This window comes from Galeopterus variegatus, unplaced genomic scaffold, assembly GCF_000696425.1.
Source record: "Galeopterus variegatus unplaced genomic scaffold, G_variegatus-3.0.2 Scaffold6675, whole genome shotgun sequence".
Classification (NCBI taxonomy): domain Eukaryota; kingdom Metazoa; phylum Chordata; class Mammalia; order Dermoptera; family Cynocephalidae; genus Galeopterus; species Galeopterus variegatus.
Window position 1 is genome coordinate 70,701 of NW_007732786.1, and position 25,408 is coordinate 96,108.

The 25,408-nt window shown below is 38.4% G+C and overlaps 2 protein-coding genes across 2 annotated transcripts; both read left to right on the forward strand.

The window, feature by feature from the left end:
* The first annotated feature begins 1,122 nt into the window (after positions 1–1,122).
* Positions 1,123–2,942, forward strand: ZNF280A (zinc finger protein 280A). The gene is given in 3 exon segments (XM_008591128.1): positions 1,123–1,526; positions 1,701–2,590; positions 2,593–2,942. Coding segments are annotated over 3 exon segments (1,644 nt in total).
* Positions 2,943–13,891: 10,949 nt separating this feature from the next.
* On the forward strand, positions 13,892–24,755 carry ZNF280B (zinc finger protein 280B). Its single transcript, XM_008591127.1, has 2 exons — positions 13,892–13,951; positions 22,997–24,755. Exon 2 carries the CDS (start codon positions 23,065–23,067, stop codon positions 24,688–24,690), a length of 1,626 nt encoding a protein of 541 aa, XP_008589349.1. The 5' UTR covers positions 13,892–13,951; positions 22,997–23,064; the 3' UTR covers positions 24,691–24,755.
* The last annotated feature ends 653 nt before the right edge of the window (positions 24,756–25,408 follow it).

Here is a 25,408-nt window from a genome sequence, read left to right on the forward strand (position 1 = left end):
TATTTTGTGGTAGACAGCGATAAATGCTGAGTTGAAAAATATAGCATTGGGGGGAGAATAGGGCATGTGAGTTGTGGGAGGTTGTGATTTTTGATAGTGTGGTCAGGGTAGGCCTGCTGAGAAGGAGGCATGGACCTAAAGCAGGCCAGGAGCCCACAAGGGATCAATCTGAGGAAAGAGCATCCAAGGCAGGCGGTACAACAAAAGTCCTGAGAAAATAAAGGGCCTGGTGTGTTCCAGACTCACAGAGCTCAGGGTGGATGCAGTGGAGCGAGAGGGCGGCAGAAAAGATGAGGACCTCAGTGGGCAAGGGCTCTAGGGTTCTATTCAGCATTTTAAGTTAACTGGTATTTCTTAAGAATGATATGGAAAGTCATTGGAGATTTAGCAAAAGAGTGAATGTCAGCTCTTCAGTATATTTTAATAGGAGCATTGGAGCCACCATGGGGAGCTCTGATAAAAGATTTAAGACTAGCAACTTCTGCAACAATCCAGGGAAAAAACACCGTGCTTCCCATCAGGGAAGCGGCCCCACAGAGAGAAAGGAGTGATCAGATTCAGGATACCTTTAGGAGACTCAGCAGACAGGGTTTGCTAATTGATTAATTGTAAGGTATGAGGGAAAGTCTGGCAGAGGGTGACTCCAAAGTTTGTGGACTGAGCAACTGGGTTTACTGGAATAGCAAGTTTTTGAGAGCTACCTTTTGTAGCTGTTGGTTAGAAATCTTAGATATCCAAGAGGGTATACCTGGAGCTAGGAGGAGGTGAGAGGCCCCTGGGGTGCAGAATTTAAGGAGGCAGGCCTCTGAGATGTTCAGCCTGGGCATCCTGAAATCCTGAAGGCTTCATCTGCCTTACAATTGCAGAAGACTTGGGGGAAGAGGGAGAGGTAAATTTGGAGCTATCATGTCACTTATATGGTTCAAGCCTGTTTTCCCATAAGTACAATGGTGATTTTAATAGCTATTTCAGTGTTTTAAGGGAAGATTAAATAAAGTGTTGATTTTGTCTTTTGAAATAAGTACTGACTGTTGTCACGTAGTCGCACTTAGGTGGAAATTTATTAAAAGACAGCTCTGGAAGTTGAAGGGACCACTTGCTGCAAGAAAAAGTAATTTAAAAATGGCAGATATGTTTGAGGATGAACAAAAACCAGAACCACCAAAGAAGCATGTAAGAGAATCCAAACAGAGGGACAAGGAAGATGAAGACGTTGAGCTGATATTTGCTGGGGTGGGACACATAAACAAAGATGCTGAAATTCTCTTTGTCAGGATGATTTTAAATTCAAAACCAGTCATTTCAAACATTTTGAACAGAGTCACCCCAGGCTCATATTAAAAAAGAATGAAAGGCCACCTCAGTCAAGACCCTGCTCACGTTTCTCAGCCTGCAAATCATGTGACCCCTACAGCAAAAGCAGTGGCCATCACACCAGTTTCTCAGTCTGAATGGAGATCAATAGGTAGTCCTATTACTTTTGAGTCTTCATCTAAATGTGGTTATAAAATGAGCTCACAGGGCCAGCTCGTGGCTCACTTGGGAGAGTGTGGTGCTGATAACACCAAGGCCACAGATTCAGATCCCTATATAGGGATGGCTGGTTGGCTCACTGGTTGAGTGTGGTACTGACAACACCAAGCCAAGGGTTAAGATCCCCTCATCAGTCATCTTAAAAATAAATAAATAAATAAAATGAGCTCACCACAAGTTGTTCCTCACATTTCCTCAGATTTGCTCTCTCCAAAGACTCAGTGTTTAGCTGGAGCTGTACTTTCTGTAAGAGGCAAAGGTGAGAATCATGATGCAAAGTGACTTTCCATGTCGGATACAAACCGTAGAAATGCCAAAAGGCCTAAACTCACAGATGCAATTCCAGGGGCACATTCTTCAGTTGTAGCCCCTTCGGATATCTCTCCCATAAGGAACACAAGTACACCCTCAAAAAGTGTCTGCCTCTCAGCAGGCCATGTTTAGAATAGAGCATCATTACCTTGGGCCTATGCTAATGAAAAGGCACATTTCAATCTTATGAATCCAGATGGAGCAAATAGTTTTGAAGGACTGGTAAAAACAGACTTTTGAAATGTAGTAAGTTGAAACAAGACATTTGATCCCAAGAAAGGAAATCTGATCATGTCACTTAGTGTCTTTTACTATGGACAGCATGAAGGAGATGGGAAGCCAGAACAGAAGACTCACACAACCTTTAAATGCTTCAGCTGCTTGAAAATTCTAAAAAATGTTAAGTTTATGAATCACATGAAGCACCATTTGGAACTTGAGAAGCAGAACGGTGACAGTTGGGAAAACCACACCACTTGCCAGCACTGCCATCAACAGTTTCCCACTCCCTTCCAGCTGCAATGTCACATTGACAGTGTGCACACTACCCAGGAGCCCTCTGCAGTTTGTAAAATCTGTGAATTATTGTTTGAAACAGATCAGGTTCTCTTCCAACACATGAAGGACAATTATAAGCCTGGGGAAATGCCCTATGTGTGCCAGGTTTGCAGTTACAGATCCTCAACTTTTGCTGATGTGGAAACACACTTTAGAACACGCCATGAAAACACTAAGAATTTGCTTTGTTTTGTTTCAAAAATTTCAAAACTGCAGTACCATACATTAATCATTGTTGGAGGCACTGGAGCAAGAAAGTCTTTCGATGTTCCATGTGCCGCTTACAGTTTTTGACTTTGAAGGAAGAAATAGAGCACAAAACCAAGAGTCATCAAACATTTAAAAAGCCAGAGCAACTGGAAGGGTTGCCTCCTCAAACAAAAGTTATTATTCAAACTTCAGTTTAACCAGTAGCAAGAGATGTGGCATCCATTATTGTGAGAAATACTGCCCCTTGGCTGTCACCCGTAAAAACTAAGAAGTGGATGGCTATGAACACTAAATATTGTAGACTCTCTTGCAGCAAAGGTTCTGGCTAAAAATATGTTCTACCCAACTACAGGAATTCTAAAAGGCAGAAGTGAGGTTAGTTCACCATCTGTACATCACATCTGTAGATGCTAATAAGTAATGTCATTGACTATCAGGTTTTCATATATATATATATATATATATATATTTTTTTTTTTTGACAGCTGGCCAGTATGGGGAACTGAGCCCTTGACCTTGGTGTTATTAGCACCATGCTCTCACAAGTGAATTGTAAGGTTTTACAGTGACATCTCTTTAGCTCCCTTCTGTTAGCTCAGAAGTCTTTTTGTCCCTTCCTGGGAAAACCCTTCTTTACAATGTAATCACTATTCTGACCTTTACCATCATAGGTTTAGTTTTTCCTGTTTTTGAACTTTAAATAAATGGAATCACACAACAGATTCTTGTCTTTTGTTTCTTTCAAATAAGTGAGATGCATTCTTTCTGTGGGTAGCAGTAGCACATACTTTTTCTTTGCTGGGTACAAGTCCATTGAAAGAATATCGCACAGTTTTATATATCCATTTTACTGTAGATGAACTTTGAGGCTGATTCTTTGGCTATTTTGAATAAAGCTGCTATGAGTTTGTGCATGTCTTTTGGTAGATATATGTAGTCATTTCTCCTGGACATGCATAGCTATGAGAAGTGCTGGCAGTGCACATATTTAGCTTTTTAATGTATATACTGCTAAATACTTTTTCAAAGTGATTGGAACAATTTACATTCTGACCACCAATATTGAGAATTCCATTCCTACAGATCCAAAATTCGTACTGTCAGTCCTTTTAATTAGTGCCTGTCTCTTGAAGTTGAAGTAGTATCACATCGTGGTTTTAATTTGCATTTTTCTGATGAGTAATGATCTTGAGAATATCTTTTTCATATGGTGACTGGCCATTTGGATATTATCCTCTTTTTATTAAGTGTCTATTCATGTCTTGTCCTCTCTCCCCTTTTAAAAACTGGGCTGACTGTCAATTGGGAAGGGTATGAGGGGACTGTTGGCACACTGAAAAACTCCCGTATCTTGATCTGGATGGTAATTCCATGGCCTACATATGAAGGTTGGTCCTTCATGTGTCTTAATTAAGAAATTATTATCTATCAAGGACGTAAAGATATTCCTCCTAAGTTTTCTTCTAGAAGATTTACTGCTTAGCCTTTCACATGTAGATCTATGAGCTGTCTCAAATTGATTTTTCATTTATGGGATGATAAATCAAGGCATCAGGTTAATTTTTTCATACGCATATCCAAATCAACCAGCAGCATTTACCAAAAAGGCTATTTTCTTCCCCACCGTATTGTGGTGGAAACTTCGTATGCATCAGGTATGACTGTGTATATGTTTCTGGGCTCTATTCCATTCCATTTTTCCAGTTCTCTATCTACAAATTAATAACAGAAAGATCATTAAAAAAAACCCTACAAGTTTGGAAATCAAATAATATAGTTCTAAACAGGGCTGGGACTATGGTGAGGCAAGCAAAGAGCCTAAGGTACAAAAGTGCTATCTCTGTGCTTTCATGAACCTGGAAGTGAGTGTCTCCTTAATGTGCTCTAGGATCCATGCTTACCTAATCCTAGTCCTCATTGTTCTTGCAAATAATAATCCATAGTTCTTCTAAGAAATCACAGTGGAAAAAGGAAAATGTTGAGTTGAGTGATATTGAAAATGACCACGAAGTTTATGGGATAAAGCTAAAACGGTTCTTAGAAATTTATATCTCTAAATGCATATATCTTCCAAAAAAAAAAAAAGAGTTGAGAAATTAATTTTCTAAGCCAGTGCTGTCCATAGAACTTTCTGCAATAATGGAAATGTTCCTCATCTGCTCTGTCCAATATGCTACATGAGTCTACTGAGCTGTTGAAATGTGACTAGTGCGACTGAGGTACTAAATTTTTAATTTTATTTATTTTTGATTAATTTAAAATTAAAGGCAGAAGAAACAAATCTTTCTTACAAAAGAATTTCAAGTGATTTGTTGCCAGAGTCCAGCTCCACGGGATTCTTTGGACCTGAATAGGTGGTGTGGAATCGGCGTAGAAAGAAAGACATGGACCACAAACATCTAGTGCAAGTGTGGACAACAACCATGTGAATCTTGCTTTATTTATATTTTATACTTAATCTTTTACATAATGATTTATCTTTTAATCAAACATTTCTTATTTCATTTCTATTGAAAAAGAAAAGTCAAAATGTTCCAAAGCACTCATGCTCTGACAAAAACATCTACTCATGCATCAATAGTTCACCGCAAAGCCTGTGGCTTGTGGCCAGGAAACTATACAATAGCAGCATGCTTGGCTTTAAAACGTCAGACTTTCGGTCTGAGTCATAAATCTTTACCTTTTTATCTTGCATTTTAACCTATATTTTAAACTCCCTTTTAATCTTACTTATATTTACTACATTTAATTTTAATAACATTGATTGGTTATGTTTAACAATTTAATATTGTTCATACTTTGCATGGATCATTCTGATTCATAATCAAAATCACAATCTTTATAACACGATTTTTATTATAATAAAATTTAACTACAAATCTCTATTAAATTTCTATGTTAATGTTAAAAAATTCTGTATTACAAACAGATTTAAACAAAACCTGTTAATATAAAAATTTGTATGTGTTTTTCTACTATCTAACTTATTTATCTTTATAACTTTAATTTCCCTGTCAATAGACTCCAGGAACAGCACAGGGGACAAGGTGAAAAGTTAAATGACGCTTCTCAAGTTTATAAAAGTACACTTCGTCATTCTTATTATTACTATGGAATGATATATTCTTGGTGAGTCAAATGAAGCAGTGGGAGTGGAAAAGGAACAAAGAAATCTGTAACTGGTTGTGATCAATTAGCTATAAACACCACTGCACTCAGTCCCACCATCTCTCTAAGAGACATGGATTTATAAAAATTTAACACAATAACTTCATTCCACATGCACAAGAGCATGATCACAACTATAGAGCTAGTTATTCTAAAATTATGGGTCAATGCACACACCACTAACAGGAAAGATCAACAACAAAATTAAATCAAGCCAACCCATACTGGGAACATGCATCAAAAACACCTTTAGTACTGACAATGCCCTTTAAATAAATCAGTTAATTTTGATGTATTTTAACATGTCCTTTGAGAAACTCCAGGGCCCTTGGAATTTCCCAAAGCCATACTAAGCCAAAAGGGTAGGCTGTTTAATTCTGGGAAGCCTTGTCAAGTAACCAAAGGTGAACAAACAGGAAATTCCATGGAGCCATGCCACACACATGGGACCCCCTTGCAGCCTGCTGAACAAGGGGTATCACTCCTCAGGCTCCCATGCCATTCCCTATAGTAGGATGGCTCTCGACAATTTGTGTAGATACTCTTTTCTCAACGAGACATCATGTTCCTTCCTGAGTGCAGGCAGGATTTAGTGACTTGCTTCCAAAGAATACAGCATAAAAAGGGAAAAAAGTAAGTTTACAGTGGAGAAATGAGAAATAAGTCATATTGATAGCAAATATCCCTTATGAGAAGTGATAAGAAGGACACATCAAGTCTGTGACATTCTTCCAGAAACTCATACCCCAGTGTAAACATGATAAAACATCAAACCCAAATTGAAGGACATTATGCAAAATACATGACCCTTATTCCTTAAAGCTGTCAAGATCATGAAAGGTAAAAAAAAGTTTAGGAAACTGTCACAGACCAGAGTAGGCTAAGGAGACATGATGATGAAATGCAATTCAGTATCCTGGATGGAATCTGGAACAGAGAAAGGATGTTAGTGGAAAAACTAGTGAAATGTGAATAAAGTATGGAGCTTAGGCCCAGCCCGGCTGAGTGCACACCGACCAGAGAGGTGCCACACCAGAGAGGCCCGAGGTCCATGGAGACCACGTGCCCTGCAGTGCCAGCACACAACTAAGCACATAGGCCTCACCACCACTGGACTCCATCCCCAGCCCGGCCGAGTGTGTGCCGACCAGAGAGGTGCCTCCCTGGAGATGCCCAAGACCCCAGGTGGCCATGCACCTGAGGCACCAGTGGGTGACAGAGCAGACACTGAGGCAGCCGTGCCAAACTGGCAGCCCCAACAGCATTGTAGCCAGACAATAGTGTCAAACCAGTGGACCATGAAATCCCTTGCCACAATGACTAAACATCAAAGGAAAGATACCAGAAATGTGAAAAATCAAGAAAGTACATGACCAAAGGGTAATAACTCTCAAGCTCTAGATCCTATACAACAAGAAGCGCTTGAAAATCTGACAAGGAATTTCAAGTGATAATTCTAAGGAAACTAAATGAGATACAAGAAAACTCAGCTAGACAACATGATGAAATGAGGAAAAGTATACAGGACCTGAAAGAAAAAATGTACAAGGAAATCAATGCCCTGAAAAAGAATGTAGCAGACCTTGCCAAATTAAAGAATTCATTCAATGAAATAAAAAACACAACAGAGAGTTTAACCAGCAGGCTTGCAGAAGCAGAAGAGAGAACTTCTGACCTCGAAGATGGGCTGTTTGAAATAATACAGGCAGACAGAAAAAAAGAAAAAAGAATTTAAAACATCGAAGAAAATCTAAGAGAGATATCAGACAACCTTAAGTGCTCAAATATCCGAGTCATGGGTATTCCAGAAGGGGAGGAAAAAGGAGATTGCATTGAAGATATATTCAACAAAATAGTGGCAGAAAAATTCCCAGATATAGGAAAAGACACAGGTCTTCAGACTCAGGAAGCTCAAAGATCCCAAACTGTATTCCACCCAAAAAGGTCCTCTCCAAGACATGTTAGAGTCAAATTGGCAAAACTCAAAGACAAAGAGAGAATCTTAAAAGCTGCAAGAGAGAAGCGTCAAATCACCTATAAGGGAGCCCCAATCAGGCTAACATCAGACTTTTCATCACAAACTCTACAAGCCAGAAAAGAATGGGATGATATATTCAAAATGCTAAAAGACAGAGATTGCCAGCCAAGAATACTCTACCCTTCAAGGCTATCCTTTCGAAATGAATGGCAAATAGTATATTTCTGAGACAAACAAAAAATGTGGAGGTTGACTACCACATGATCACCCTTACAAGAAATTCTCAAGGGGGTACTGGGTTTGGTACCTGAAAAATGACTACCACTGCCATAAAACTCAAGAAAAATCAAAACACACTTGTAAAATAAAAATGCCAACAATGAAGAGAAAAAAAAAGTTTATCTACAACCCAAGGAACCAACAAATACAGAAGATAAACATTAAATCAGAAAGAATGGAACAAAAGACACTTAAGACATCCAAACAAAAATCAATAAAATGCTAGGAGTAAGTCAACACCTTTCAATAACAACTCAATGTAAAAGAATTAAATCCCCCAATCAAAAGACACAGACTGGCTGACTGGATTAAAAAGGAGGACCCAACTATATGCTGCCTACAAGAGACTCACCTCAAGTATAAAGACTCAATAGACTAAGAGTGAAAGGATGGAAAAAGATTTACCATGCAAACAGAAATGAAAAACTAGCTGGAGTAGCGATTCTTATATCTGATAAAATAGAATTTAAACTAGAAACCATAAAAAGAGATAATGAAGGCCACTACATAATGATAAAAGGATTGATCCATCAAGAATACATAACAATCATAAATATATATGCACCCAATGTTGGAGCAGTTAGATTTATAAAGCAAACTCTATGAGACCTAAAGAAGGAAAGAGACACTAATACCATAATAGCAGGAGACCTGAACACCCTGCTATGAATATTGGACAGACCATCTAGGCAATGAATCAGCAGAGAAACACAAGATCTAAACAAAACTCTAGACCAATTGGACTTGGCAGATATCTACAGAATATTCAATTCAACAACCTCAGAATATTCATTCTTCTCATCATCACATAGATCATTCTGCAGGATAGATCACATGTTAGGTCACAAATCAAATCTTAACAAATTCAAAAAAATTGGAATTATCCCATGTATTTTTTCAGAGCACAATGAATTAAAATTAGAAATCAATAACAAATGGAACTCTGGAAACTATACAAACACATGGAAATTAAACAGCATTCCACTTAATGACATATGGGTCCAAGAAGAAATCAAACAGGAAATCAAAAAATTTATTGAAACTAATGAAAATAATGATACATCATACCAAAACCTGTGGGATAGTGCAAAAGCAGTACTAAGGGGGAAATTTATCGCATTAAATGCTTACTTCAGAAGAATGGGAAGATGGCAAGTGAACAACCTAACACTGCACCTTAAAGATCTAGAAAAACAAAAACAATCCAAACCCAAAGTTAGCAGACAGAGAGAAATCATTAAGAACAGAGCAGAACTTAATGAAATTGAAACCCAAAAAACAATACAAAAGATCAATGAATCAAAAGGTGGCTTTTTGAAAAGATAAGTAAAATTGACAAACCATTAGCATGGCTAACTAAAAAAAGAAGAGAGAAGATCCAAATAAAATTAGAAATGAAAAAGGTGATATTACAACTGATACATCTGAAATACAAGGAATCATTTGAGACTACTATAAACAACTATATGCCAACAAATTTGAAAATCTGGAGGAAATGGATAAGTTTCTGGACACACACAAGCTACCAAAACTGAGCCAAGAAGACATAGAAAATCTGAACAGGCCAATAACAATAAAGGAGATTGAAGCTGTTATCAGAGGGTTCCCGACAAAGAAAACCCAGAACCAGATGGATTCACAGCAGAATTCTACCAAACATTCAAAGAGGAATTGACACCAATGCTCTACAAACTATTCCAAAAGATTGAAACAGAGGCAAATCTCCTAAACTCATTCTATGAAGGAAACATCACCCTGATACCAAAAGCAGGTAAGATACAACTAAAAAAGAAAACTACAGGCCAATATCCTTGATGAATATAGACACAAAAATCCTCAATAAAATACTAAGCAACACATGCACAAAATTATACACAATGATCAAGTGGGATTCATCCCAGGGATGCAAGGTTGGTTCAACATACGCAAATCAATAAATGTGATACACCACATCAATAAAATCAAACAGAAGGAGCATATGATCATCTCTACAGATGCTGAAAAAGCATTTGATAACATTGAACACTCATTCTTTATAAAGACTCTCTACAAGTTAGGTATAGATGAAAAGTATTTCAACACAAAGCCATATATGATAAACGCTCTGCCAATATCATCCTGAATGGGGAAAAACTGAAAGCTTTTTCTTTAAGAACAGGAACTAGATAAGGATAACCACTCTCACCACTCCTATTCAACATAGTGTTGGAAGTACTAGCCAGAGCAATCAGAGAAGAGAAGGAAATAGAGAGAATCCAGATTGGAAAAGATGAAGCCAAACTGTCCCTGTTTGCAGATGACATGATCCTATATATCCAACAGCCTAAAGCCTCTACAAAAAGCTCTTGGAGTTGATAAATGATTTCAGCAAAGTAACAGGATACAAAATCAACACACAAAAAATCAGTAGCATTTCTATTCTCTAATAATGAACATGTAGAAAGAGAAATCAAGAAAGCTTGCCCATTTACAGTAGCCACCAAAAAATAAATAAATAAATAAATAAAATAAAGTACATAGGAATAGAGTTAACCAAGGATGTGTACAATCTCTATAATGAGAACTATAAACCACTGCTGAGAGAAATTAAAGATGACACAAGAAAATGGAAAGATATCCCATGCTCCTGGATTGGAAGAATCAACACTGTGAAAATGTCCATACTACCCAAAGTCATCTACAAATTCAATGCAATCCCCATCAAAATTCCAATGATATTTTTCTCAGAAATGGAAAAAACTATCCAGACATTTCTATGGAATAACAAAAGACCACGCATAGCCAAAGCAATTCTGAGCAAAAAATAAATAAATAAATAAATAAAATAAAGTACATAGGAATAGAGTTAACAAATAAATAAATAAATAAATAAATAAATAAATAAAGCTGGAGGCATAATACTACCAGACTTTAAACTATACTATAAAGCTATAATAACCAAAACAGCATGGTACTGGCATAAAAACAGACAAACTGATCAATGGAATACAATAGAGAATCCAGAAATCAACCCACACACGTACAGCCATCTGATCTTTTACAAAAGGCACCAAGCCTATACACTGGGGAAGAGATTGCCTCTTCACCAAATGGTGCTGGGATAACTGGATATCCATATGCAGGAGAATGAAACTAGACCCAGGTCTCTCACCATATACCAAAATCAACTCAAAATGGATTAAAGAATTAAATATACATCCTGAAATAATAAAACTTATTAAAGAAAACATAGGAGAAACACTTCAGAAAGTAGGACTGGACACAGACTTCATGAAGACAGCCCCCAAAGCATGGGTAACCAAAGGAAAAATAAACAAATGGGACTATATCAAACTAAAAAGCTTCTGCACAGCAAAGGAAACAATTAACAGAGTTAAAAGACAACCAACAGAGTGGGAGAAAATATTTGCAAAATATACATCTGACAAAGGATTAATATCCAGAATATACCAGGAACTCACACAACTTTACAAGAAAAAAGCCAGTAACCCAATTAAAAAATGGGCAGAACCGCTAAATAGGTATTTCTCAAAGGAAGATATACGAGTGGCCAACGGACACATGAAAAAATGCTCAACATCACTCAGTATTGGGGAAATGCAAGTCAAAACCACACTGAGATACCATCTCACCCCAATTAGGATGCCTAATATCCGATAGACTGTGAATAATAAATGCTGGCGAGGTTGTGGAAAAAAAGGAACTCTCATACATTGTTGGTGGGACTACAAAATGGTGCAGCCTCTATGGAAAATGGTATGGAGGTTCCTCAAACAATTGCAGATAGATCTACCATATGACCCAGCTATCCCACTGCTGGGAATATACCCAGAGGAATGGAAATCATCAAGTCGAAGGTATACCTGTCTCCAATGTTCATTGCAGCACTGTTTACAATAGCTAAGTGTTGGAACCATCCCAAATGTCCATCATCAGATGAGTGGATTCAGAAAATGTGGAATATCTACACAATGGACTACTACTCTGCTATAAAAAAGAATGAAATACTGCCATTTGCAACAACGTGGTTGGACCTAGAGAGAATTATATTAAGTGCAACGAGTCATGCAGAGAGAGAGAAACATCACGTTCTCACTTATTTGTGGGAGCTAAATATAAATAAATAAATGCACAAATAACCTGGGGTGGTGAGGGAGGGAAGAAGACACAACAATTACAATTCCTTGAAGTTGATAGGACAAGTGAACAGATAGGAGGTTGTTGGGAGTGAGGGGGGAGAGAGAGGAGGGAGTGAGGTTTCGGTAATTGGCCACAATTATCAACCACATTGTATATTGACAAAATAAAATAAAATTAAAAAAAAAAAAGAAATGCAAAGAAAAAAGAAAGGCCTGGAGTTTAGTTATTCGTAACTTATTGATGGATATTAGATTATTGTGAGAACAAAAGGCAGTCATTTCACATACAAGAGTACTTCAAAAAGTTAATGGAAAGATTTGTATTATCATTTAATTATATTATTCCCCAAGCTTTTTCAAGTACCGTCATATATACATTTTACAACTTGCAAATATTTTCTGTATATCTACAATCTCTTAATTTTAAGTGTGGGATACTTCACTGAACATAAATCTTCAAATGTAGGAGATCAATAATATTTAGACTATGTAATCTGATCGTAATGCAATCAAATTAGAAACTGATAAAGAAATAGCTTTACAAATAGACTTGGAAAAGAAATAACATATTTTAGTATATAACTCTTGAGTTAAAAAAGAGAATGACTAGGAATATTAGGACATACTTGGAACATACTACCGAGCAAAAACTGTGGGAACTTAAGGTGTTAAAACTGGTACTTGAGATAAATTTACAGCGTTAAAAATACAAGATAAATAAAAGATAATTTAGAAAGAAATGAGCTAGGCATTTATCTCAAAAATTAATAAAGAGAAGCAACAGAGCAAACCCTACAGAGATGGGAAGGAAGGAAACAATGAAGAGTGGAAGAAATAAATGAAACAGAGATGAAAATAACATAGATTAAAAAAAACAAAAACTTTTAATCTTTATTTCTTCAAAAGATTACTTAAATAGACTTCTGGCAGGACTGATCAAGTAAAAAAATTCTTTAAAGCTGCAAATAAACCTAGAGTGGGCAAACATTCCTTTAAAGGGCCAGACAGTACCTATTTTAGGCTTTTTGAATATGGTCTCTGGCAGTTAATCTACTTTGCTACTGTAGCAGGATAACAGACATATACAATACCTAAAAGAATGGGCATGTCTATGTTCCAATACAATTTTACTTTTGGACACTAAAATTTGAATATCATATTATTTTCACATGTCACAAAATATTCTACTTTTGATTTTTTCCATCTATTAAAAAAATGTAAAACCTGTTCTTAGCTCACTTGCAAGCTGTATAAAAACAGGTGGCAGGTTGGATTGGATTGACTCCAGATGCAACTTCAAGAGGTTGTGTGTCAAGTCTCAGTTGCTTGGTCAAGTTCTTTAAGCATGGGGCAGTCAGGTAGTGCTTTTATGGAAAAAGGTCCACACTTGAGGATTAAGACAGCTGGACTCCTGGTGAGCAAACGTAGGCCCTGATGGACCGAGAGCCCACCCAGGCCCAGAGCCGGCTCTGGAACCTTGATGGCCCAAGGCCCAAGATCCTTCCAGGGGCTCAGGGGCATCGCAGGGGCCCTTTCCCCTCTCAGCCTGACCCAGCACCCAATGGTCGCCACCAGGGGCGCCAGAGCGCGCTCATGCGCCCAGCCCGTCTGGGCCTCACGGCCAATCCGATAGCGCCAATCGCGCGCCCGCACCTGGCAGCCAATCACAGGTTGCACGGGCGCGCGTGCGAGGGCGACGGCGGCGTCTGCAGCGCCTGGGGCCTGAGGAGGCGTTGTCGCCGCGGGCTTCGCCGAAGGAGAGCCTCTGGGGCCGGTAAGTCGCCGGCATGTCGGGGACCGCTGCTGACGGGGACTGGTGAGGACGGGGGGAGTGGCGCGGCTCGAGCATTTCCTGAGAGATGGGAGGGATTCCACAGCCGCAGTTCCGCAGGTCCCGCGACACCGCGCCTGGCCCTCTGCTGCCCGAGCAGCCTTTCCAGTGGCGCGGCCTTCTGAAAGGAGTGTCAGGGAGACGGCCCCCAGCGGGTCCCAGGACCCCCGTACGCACACCCCCGTCGCTAATCTCAGCAGGCGCCACTTTCAGCCTGCCTCCCCTCCTTCTCGGGAGGCGTCCCCAGCCGTGGGCTCCTGGAGAAGGTCTTGTCGTGGCTCCTCATGCCCTCCCCTCCCCCACCCCCCGCGGAGGTTCGTTGTGGCGGTTAGTGCGTTTAACAGTCAAACCAGTTTTGTAAACCCTGCCCGGTCCCTATTCTAGAGATCTTCAGATCCAGACCCCTTAAGCGTTTAAAGCATTTGAAAATTCATTTATTGGCCTTTCTTCCCTGTCTGCAGTGCATGGTTTGTTTCTCTTGTTTACTGTGTGTCTGCCTGAACTGTAATGAAGCCCCTGGACCCTAATGAAGTCCCCCTGATTTGGGCAGTTTGCCAGTGAGGTGTTTTCTTTAGCGAGGTAGAGTAGATTGGAGGAGCAGATTTGGGGGAGAGGAGTTCAATTCTGTGTACTAGGTAAGCGTGAGATGCTTGATAAACATCCAAATGGCAATGTCAGGTAGGCAGTCCTAAAATATTCTTGTGACACGTAAGTAACCCTAATCCTTCTTTGTGGTTACCTCAAGGATGTGACCTTCTGCCTGGAATTTCTCAAGTTCATAAAAGTTTCGGTGTACGCTTGAGGTAAGAGGAGAGAGGTCTCTATAATAAGGTGCAAGGTTTTATCTTTTATACTTCAGTTTTTGTTTCTTCTCTCCTGAGCTAACACATTATTACTTAGTGTTTCCTGAGGGAACCTGAATATGTATGATAAATTGAGGCCAATTGTTGATTTAGATAATTCTGGAGCCCTCTAAATTGCTTCCTTAAAAAGGTAGAGGGTGGTGGTGATATTCTTTCACTTGATCCCTTGAAGGGAAAAAAAGTAACTAAGATCACCATACTGTTAGATGTTAAGTTATGTAAAGCTGACTTCTTTTATCATTTTATGAGGCTAGAGTAGATTGATACTCTAAGTAGATTGACACATACTACCCTAAGATTTCAGCAAATGTATTTAAGTGGCTCATTCAGGGTAAATGTGTATTCGTTACATGGGGTTAGTTTGTTTATATCAGTACCCTTTCTCTTATCAGTGCTACTGGCCTCATAGAATGAGTTGCAAAGTTTTCTCTCCTCTTGTAATTTGTGGAAGAGTTTATGAAGGATTGGTGTTAATTATTTTTTTGAACATTTGATAGATGTCACTAATGTAGCCGTCTGATCTTGGGCTTTTATTTGGGGAAGTCTTGATTATCAACTCAATCTCTTCACTTGTTTTGGATCTATTCATATTTTCTCTTTATTCTTGAGTCAGGTCAGTAGTTTGTGTCTTTTTAGGAACTTGTTAATTTCATCTAGGTTATCTAATTTGTTGGTATAGAATTGTTCATAGTATTTCCTTGTAATTATTTCTGTGTGGTAAACTAATATTCATATTTATTTAAAAAATAATTTATTGAAGTGAAAGTGACATAACATAAAATCGCCAGTTTGAACAGTTCATAGAAATAGTGGAATAGTGGTTATCAGAGGCAGGGAAAGGGAGGAGGGAGTGGGTGGGGGGAAGGTTCATACACTGGTACAAAGTTACAAAGTTAGAGTTAGATAGGAAGAAGTTCTGGTGCATAAGGTGACAATAGCTAATAATATTGTATTGTGTATTTCAAGATAGCCAGAAAAGAGGATCTTAAATGTTATAAACACAAAGAAATGATAATGTGTTTAGGTGATAGATACACTGAATATTATGATTAGATAATAATACAATATATGCATATATTGAAACAACAAACTGTACCCCATAAACATGTACAATGAAAAAATAAATTTTAAAAAAAGGAAATACATATTCTTCATTTAAAAGATAAATTAGTGAACATTCAGTGACATTTAGTGCATTCATGATATTGTACATCTGCCACCTCTACCTAGTTCCAATACATTTCCATCATTCCAAAGTAAAACCCCTTACCCATTAAGCAGTTTCTCTTCTATTTCACATTTCCCATCACCTGGCAACCACCAATCTCTGTTTAGTCTTTGTGGCTTTATCTATTCTGTATATTTCCTATAAATGAAACATACAATATGTGATCTTTTGTGCCTGGCTTCTTTCACTTTGCATGTTTTCAGGGTTCATCCATGTTATAACATGTATCAGTACTTTATTCCTTTTATGGCATAATAATATTCCATTGTGTGTATATATCATAATTTGTTTTATCTATTCATCCATTGATGGACATTTGTGTTGTTTCTACCTTTTGGTTGTTATGAATAACTGCTATAAGTGAGTACATATACTTGTTTGAGTACCTGTTTTCAGTTCTTTGGGGTACGTACTTAGAAGTAGACTTGTGGGGTCATGTGATGATTCTATGTTTAACTTTTTGAGGAACTACCAAACTATTTAACACAAAAATCCTCCAAATTTTGCAAGTCTTTGGTTAATATTCAGGACCTGAAATACTTGATTTTACAGTTTTTGCTTGTGTTCTCTTTGCTTTTATGAAAGAGCAGCTATTTATAGGTCCTTTTCCCACCAATCTTGCTGACCTCACTCTGTTGCCAGTCATTTAACAAACTGGAATTGTCATGTTTTTCTTTTCAGTTGTCTTTTTTATGGTCTTCCACAACCCCTCTTTATACCATTCTTCGCTCACCTGACAATTCCAAACCCTTTCTAAACACTCAACCTTAGAAAAAGAACTTAGCCGTGAAGTAACAGACCACTTTTAGATTGAACTGCCACCCTGCTCATATCTCCTTTGTAGATTATTCTGACCAAGATTCTTCTCTTTGGAAGAAGGAAAATAAAAGGGAAAATGGCTGATTCTGTTGCTTGGGAAAAGATCCCATGCAGGATTCTAACCATACTGTTCTGAGAAAAGGCTTCCCCAAACTGTTGGTCCCCATGATGAGGTCTGGCCATAGGCATTCTTCTTCTGAACCCCAGGATTGCAGGGTTCTCACATTTGCTATATAACAGTACACCTCAGTGGCTCCCAGACTTGAAGAAAATTGGCTCTTTTCCAAGTTTGAACATTTCCTATCTCATCCCTCAGTCCATGTTTTTTTCATTGAATTTATTTCTAACTCCTTCTAGATAACGATTTTTCTTTAGTGAATATTTGAGTGCTTATTGTGTACCAGGCACAGCTCTAGGCACTTGAGAGAGATCAGTGAACAAAGCAGACAAAAAATGAACAACAACAACAAAAAAACCCAAAACTACTGCAACAGAAGAAACTGACAGTCCAGTGGAAGAAGATAGTAAACATAATAAATACATAAATTCTCTGGTGAAATGAAAGGTGATATTATAGAATTAGGAAAAAAATAATAGAGCAGGGTTAGAGGATTAGAAGTTGGGGAGATAGTAGTATTGTAGTTTTAGATAGGGTAGTCAGGGTAAGTCTCATGGAGAAAATAAATTTGGATATGTACTTAAAGAAGATGTTAGCCGTGGGGACAGCAGTGTCAGGTGGAGACCCTGAAGGAGTAGCAAGGAAGCCACTGTGGCTGGATTGGAGTGAATGAAGGTTAGACTAGTGGGAAAAGAGGTCAGGGAGGTAACAAGAGTGGAAATGGTGAGGACTGTAAATTCTTGATTTTTCTCTCAGTCTAGTCTATAGAAATTGTAATGTCTTTTGATAAGGTACAACCTTGGTTTAATAGTTGTACCCCTCCTACATTCCCAGGCTAGTTTAAACCCTATTCTATACTCCTCTACCATTCTAAGCTTATTTATGAAGAAATACTTATTTTAAAATATTTATGAAAAACATTTTTTTGTTTTATTAGTTGCCCTAGGATGGAATGCAAATGTTTCCTGCAGTTTTAAGGATCTTATGTAGCTCCCATTTCCTCCATTAAATTCTTTTTTTTTTTTTTTAAAGATGACCGGTAAGGGGATCTTAACCCTTGACTTGGTGTTGTCAGCACCATGCTCAGCCAGTGAGTGAACCAACCATCCCTATATGGGATCCAAACCCGGGGCCTTGGTGTTATCAACACCACACTCTCCCGAGGCCGGCCTGGGCAATAAATTCTAAGACAGCAAATTTGCATAGTTTTTGGTAGGGGAGGGATAAGAGTGCTGTGGATAGAGGGTGGGTGAGGCAGGAGTTTTGAGGAGCAGCAGTGAGGTGAAGAGACTTATCCACGAGGGAAGATGGTGGAGATAGGTACCAGAGGAGTCTTGGTGGCCTAAGATCTAATCTCAGAAGTTACTCAAGAAGCACTGATGCTTGAAAACAGCTGGTGTGTGGCTGTAACAAAGACCCATTAGAAGTGCCATTGTTTGAATGTAGAGGAATAACCTGAAAGGTAGGTCATCACCCATCAGCCTCTCAGCTGCCCCTGAGAATGGAACCCTCCCATTGGCTCCTCCCATGGCCCTTAGCGGCTTCCTTAGTGGGAGTATGAATTGAGTTTTGAGGACAAATCTCTTAGATCTAGTAGGTTTTTGCACCTCCCCACCCCAATATTTGAAGATTCTGGTAAATTGGAAAATAAGGATTTATCCATCCATTCATTGATGGACATTTGTGGAGAATGGTCTCTGGACACCTAGAGAGAATTAATAAGAAAACTTCTATGGTCTAATGCAACTCTTGTTCTGAATGAACTCATCCATTAGCTTATTAGCTTTATTCCTGGTTCTTGCTCTACTTTTCTTTTTTCATCTTGAATGGTTGGTTGGAGAGTTGGTCAATGTAGACAACAGCCAAAGATCAGCTAGATGAAAGTCCAGTGTTATTGGAACCCAGTTTGTTTGTTTGTTTGTTTATACACACACACACACACACACACACACACACACACACACACGAACTTATTTCTCAGTTTTGGAGAGTGGGAAGTCCAATATCAAGGTGCTGGCCAATATGGTTCCCTAGTGAGGCTCTCTTCCTAGCTGGTAGAGGATTGCTTCTTCCTGTGTCCTCACATGGCAGACAGACAGAGAGAAAGCAAGGTCTTTGGTGTTACTTCTTATAAGGGCCCACCTTCAAGACCTCATCTAAACATAATTACCTCCTAAAGGCCCCATCTCCAAATATCATCACATTGGGGTTTATGGCTTCAGCATATAAATTTGGGGGGGGGGCAAGCCCGTGGCGTACTCGGGAGAGTGCGGTGCTGGGAGCACAGCAGTGCTCCCGCCGCGGGTTCGGATCCTATATAGGGATGACCGGTGCGCTCACAGCACTCACTGGCTGAGCACGGTGTGGCCAGTCTCAAAAAGGACAAAAAAAAAAAATTGTGTGTGTGTGTGGGAGACATAGTTCAGTCCATAGCATAATCTAAAATGTATTCTCTTTATTTAACATTTAATTTTTTTTTTTTTTTTTTTTTTTTTTGGGGCCGGTGCAGGGATTGAACCCTGGACCTTGGTGTTATTAGCACTATGCTCTAACCAACTGAGCCAACTGGACAGCTTAGTGGTCTTTTAAGATCCATCTAGTGGTGGTGTGCTGTATAATTTGAAGGTCAGAGAGAAGAGACAGAACAATTTGGAATCTAGTACAAGTGTACAAACATGAGATAACCAGTAGACCTACACCTAGAAGTTGGGACTGTGGGGGGGCATTAATAGGAATGGAAATGAAAGGTAGTTAGAATTAGCAATGCTCTAAAAGTTATTTAGAATTATAAGGTTCTGTGACTAATTTGAACTTATAAGGTTCTATGACTAATTTGATGGGAGGTTGGGGAGGTTTGAACAGGTTTTAAAAAATAGATGGAGATGCTTATTAAGTAAGTAGAAAAAAAAAAAGAGAGAGGAAACAAATGAATCCAGCGAGACACTTTAATTCTTAGAGACTAAGCAGTTAATAGCAACATTATCAGAAATAAGCATATGTTAAGTCAGAGTTCTAGTGGAAAGAACACAGAACTAGAATTTAGAAGTTATGCATTTTGGTGCTAATTCTGTCTACAAACCCTCCATATAACTTTAGGTAAATCATAAACTTTTGGGGGCTTTAAAAATCCATCCTCATATAAATCTGATGTCCATATTAGTTGTAAAATTATCTTCTGATTTTTATGATATCAGGGAAAATATTAATAATTCTGATTTAGAATTTTTTCTTTATAAAAGATGTTAGGGCATACGTGTAGAATTACCCAGAAGGTAGTTACTGGAAATGTGGAAGTGATCCTAAGAAGAAGGTTAGATTTGGGCAGTTCTCCCACAGAACATTTGGTAATGCCTGGAGCCATTTTTGTTGCCACAACTGGGGGATTGCAACTGGCATCTAGAGGGTAGAGGCTAGGGATGCTGCTAAACATCCTGCAGTGCACCCAGCAGCACCCCACAACAAAGAATTATCTGGTAAAAAATGTCAATAGTGTTAGGTTGAGAAACACTGGGCTAGGTGGCATCATCCTGGACTTAAGGTCTTGAAGTCTTATACAGACAGACCAAACCAGTTTCAGTTAACTCCAAAGAGATGTATTCGAATCTGCCTCATATTTTTTCTGGCATTTCATATCTATTTGATTTATTTAATTACCTACTTGATCTTAGTTTTGAACTTGTAAATCACTATTCATGACACACCAGGTGTAAGCTTCATCGATTCATTACTGTCTATTTACTCAGTGCTTAGCACAGTATCTAACTGGCATTGGGCAAACAAAATACAGTTTTGGAATAAGTGAGGAAAAGGATACATAATTTTTATTATGGTTAATATTGTATTTCTTTTTTAATTCACTTCCAAGTTGATGCACCTATTTACAGGAATAAATATTATGAATAGTTCCAAAATTGATGCTGATATCCTAATTAAAGTTAATGCAACAAGCATGGCACATATTGGATGCCAATTTAATTTTTATACATTGGATTATGTTGGTTTGAGGGGTCCACATTTGGCTACAGTCAATCCTGACATGTTCAGAAATTGGTGAGTTATGAACCATAGTTTAAAGCACCTACATTTTGCTAGCTTTAGACCAATGTTTTTCAAACCACTAGTAGTGACCGATTGATTAGTCTTAACTGATTTTATGGGTCATAGAAATGAAATAGAAAATATTAGAATGCATTCTATGTAGTAAAGACAATTATTATATGTGTTTGTGCTTATATAGTGGGACTCCATATAACCTTTTTTTTTTACTATTGGGTGTGGTCAAAAATGTTTGTAAAAAGCTAGCAGCTTTAAATCCTTTATTAGCCTACAGAATTTCCAACTTGGACAAGGTTCTCAGAGTAAATTTGTAGAAAATGTGGAATCAGTGGAGCACAATCTGCTCTACAAATAAAGGATCTTATTGAGATACTACTCTTTATTGATTCATTTAACAAATTCTGTACTTGTTGAGTACCTGTGCTGTGCCAGGCCCTGTTCTTAGTGATGGGGATGAAATAGTCAACAAAAGATGCAATCCTTGCCCTTTGGAGTTTATGTTCTAGTGGATGGACAGTAGAAAATAATCAAGATAAATAAGTAAAGTTATAATAGGGCTTGAAAGTGAAAAGAAAAGAGAAGAGAGATTGGGAGTATGAGTTAGAGGTTGGTCGGAATGTTTGAGAACCTCACTGAGAAGAGTACTTGGAAGGTGGTGAGGAGTCAGCCATACAGGTATCTGGATGAAGAGCAATCATATTAGAGGGAGTATCATATACAAGGGCCCTGAGCAAGGTAAAGAGTCTAATGCATTCAAGAAATAGCAAAGAGGGATCTCCGTTGGTTAGAGTATGGTGCTGGTAACACCAAGGTCTAGGGTTTGATCTCTGTACTGGCCAGCTGCCCCCCCCCCCCAAAATAGCAAGGAGGTTATGTGGCTAGAGTGAAGTGGGTTGGGGAGAGGAGTATGAGATATCTGGTAGGCAGCATGCGATGTTGGAAGCTTGGTCTTATAGGCATTGGAAGGACTTAGCCTTTTACTCTGAGTGAATCAAAAAGCATTGGAGGATTTTGAACTGACTAGTGATATGATTTGACTTGTTAACAGAATCACTCTGCCTGCCATGTGGAGAAGAGATTGAGGTGGGCTAAGGGAGGAAGCACTGTTGTATTTAAGTGCAGTGGGGAAGTCAGGACTGGAGGGAGAAATTTAGGAGAGATCAGTGAATGGATTTTAATTAAGGCCATGAGTTAGAATGAGATTATCAAGAGTGTTCATTCCTAGTTTGTCTGCCTGGCATGTGTTAAGCACTTGACATCTCCCTATGCTATTTGTTGGCTAGATACTCTTACTCTATAAATTTGACACCTCTTTTCTATATTAAATTTTATGAAATTAGTATGTATGAATCAATTGACATGTGCATTTAATATAAATTTAGTTCTACTACAAAGTAAGATGCCATTAAGTAGTTGATGCTTTTAAAAAATAGCTGTTACCTTAAGTCTAAGAAATAAGAATTTTTGCCTTCAAGGAACCGAAAATCATTTAAAATAAAATATTTACTAAATAAGATGCAGCTGGTGTGTGGCAGACTGAGGATTCCAGCTTAATTTTCTCCAACTCCAAAGCCCACGCTTCTAAATACTGTACAGTGGTGCCTTTGTAAAAATTCCTTTCCTTCCATATGATTTCACCTAGGATTAGTTGCTGAAGGGTTTTTTGTTTTTGTTTTTGTTTTTTTAAATGGAAGACATCATAATCAATATAGGGCAAAGTAATAATTATGGAGTCACAGAGACCTGATCTTGTGTCATAGGTTTTAAGCTGTCGTTTATCCTCTTTGAGTCCCAGTGTCTTTATCTGTAAAAGAAGGATATTTATAACTATCTTAGAGTTTTGGAGGAGAATTACATAACATAGTGCATTTTTTTGTACTTACTAATAGTGTGTTTGTACTTAGGTGGCAGTTTATATCAAGGAAGCACTGGAACTTGTGGTCACACCCTTCAAGAATAAAAAAGTTAGAAAATGGAACAACCACAAATGTTACGTGAGGAAGAAAGAGAGCCAGAACCACAGAAGAATGTAAAAGAAGCCAAACAAGTAGATGATGAAGATGCTGAACTGATCTTTGTTGGAGTGGAACACGTAAATGAAGATGCTGAGCTTATTTTTGTTGGGGTGACCTCAAATTCAAAGCCAGTTGTTTCAAACATTTTGAACAGAGTCACCCCAGGTTCATGTTCAAGGAGAAAAAAGTATCGTCACCGTAGAAAAGATAATGCTCCCAAATCGCAGCCTGCAAGTCATACATCAGAAGCAGTGACTGTCTTGCCAGCTTCTCAATCTGAATTGAGGTCAAGAGATAGTCCTATTATTATTGAGCCTTTGTCTAAACCTGATTATAAAAGCAATTCACCACAAGTCGTGCCTAACAGCTCTTCAGAGTTATGTTCTCCTTTGGTTACATTCAAAAGTTCATTGCATCATCCAGTAAGAGCAGCACTTTCAGTAGGAGGTATGAATGAAAGTCCTTGTTTATCAAAGCAACTTTCCACTTCTGAAGTGAATAGCATAAATTCCAAAAAGCCTAAACTCAGTGATGGAATCATAGGGGGATATTCTCCAGCTTTGTCCCCCTCAGATATCTTTCATACAGTGAATACTCAGCAAAATACACCCTCAAGTGATGTTCATACCTCATTAAGCCATGTTCAGAATGGAGCCTCTTTTCCAACAGCTTTTCCAAAGGACAGTGTCCATTTCAAGCCTGTAAATCTTAATAGGGAAAATGGACTGGCAAAAACAGATTTTTTGAGTGTAGCAAGTCAGAGCAAGACCTTTGCTCCCAAGAAAGGAAATCTTATTGTGTCACTTAGTGACTTCTACTATGGACAGCATAAAGGAGATGGGCACCCAGAACAGAAGACTCACACAACCTTTAAATGCCTCAGCTGCTTGAAAGTTCTAAAAAATGTTAAGTTTATGAATCACATGAAGCACCACTTGGAACTTGAGAAGCAGAAGAGTGACAGCTGGGAAAACCACACCACTTGCCAGCACTGCCACCGACAGTTTCCAAATCCTTTCCAGCTGCAATGTCACATTGAAAGTGTACACACTACCCAGGAGCCCTCTGCAGTCTGTAAAATCTGTGAATTGTCATTTGAAACAGATCAGGTTCTCTTACAACACATGAAGGACAATCATAAACCTGGGGAAATGCCCTATGTGTGCCAGGCTTGCAGTTACAGATCGTCGGCCTTTGCTGATGTGGAAACACATTTTAGAACGTGCCATGAAAACACTAAGAATTTGCTTTGTCCATTTTGTCTCAAAATTTTCAAAACTGCAACACCATACATGAGTCATTATAGGAGGCACTGGGAAAAGAGTGTTCACCACTGTTCTAAATGCCGGCTACAGTTTTTAACTTTCAAGGAGAAAATGGAGCACAAGACCCTGTGTCATCAAATGTTTAAGAAGCCTGCACAACTAGAAGGATTGCCTCCTGAAACAAAAGTTGTTATTCAAGTATCAGTGGGACCTCTTCAACCAGGATCAGTGGAAGTAGCATCCATTACTGTGAGCACATCTGACTCGGAACCATCACCCCCCAGGACTAAAAGTGGGACTTTAGAAAACCCTCATTAATTTTAGTTTCAGTAAATCTGAAGCAAGTCAAAACCAATCAATTTAAATCAAAATCCCCATAAATATAAAAAATACATACCATACATTATTTAATAGTACCAAAAATAGCAAAACGAATGGATTATAAGTTTTTAAAACCTCATAATATGCAATATTGTTTGATCTGAACTTAGGTGTTATTTTAAATTACCTGGTTTTCATGTTAACTATCTGACTTAACACATGAAAGGTGTTTGTATGAGAGAGAGAGAGAAAAAGGAAACTTATTTATTTTTTTGGTGTTTTATGTTACTCTTAAGTGTGAAAGCTCTTTTCTATATAGAATTTGTAGATTTAGAAGTACTTAGTTTTATTTTCAATTTTTTCCGTGTTTTAAAGATTTTGCTATTAACTCTAGTCAGACTGGAATGGCTTTGTTATGGCCTGGCCCATTTGCTGCTGAAGTCCCAGAAGTGCCTCTGTTGTGCTGGTATAAAATAACCTGGTTTTGAAAGCCTGGGTGTGTAGTTGAGGGAGAAGCTATACCAGGAATTGCGATCAGGAAGATGGAGGTGAGTCAAGGGAGAGCAGCGGCTCCTTGTCCCAGTTGAGGGATAGGCACACATTTATTCACTGCGGTCTTGGAGCCAAAGCAGAAGGAAAACTGTCTTGGAGTGCCTTTACCTAATCCATGAACATTCAAGGAAGCAAAACCATTCAAAGTAAAATGCCTGAGTTT

Coding starts and splice junctions, on each gene's coding strand:
- ZNF280B (XM_008591127.1), top strand. CDS start 23,065: ATGGAACAACCACAAATGTTACGTGAGGAAGAAAGAGAGCCAGAACCA.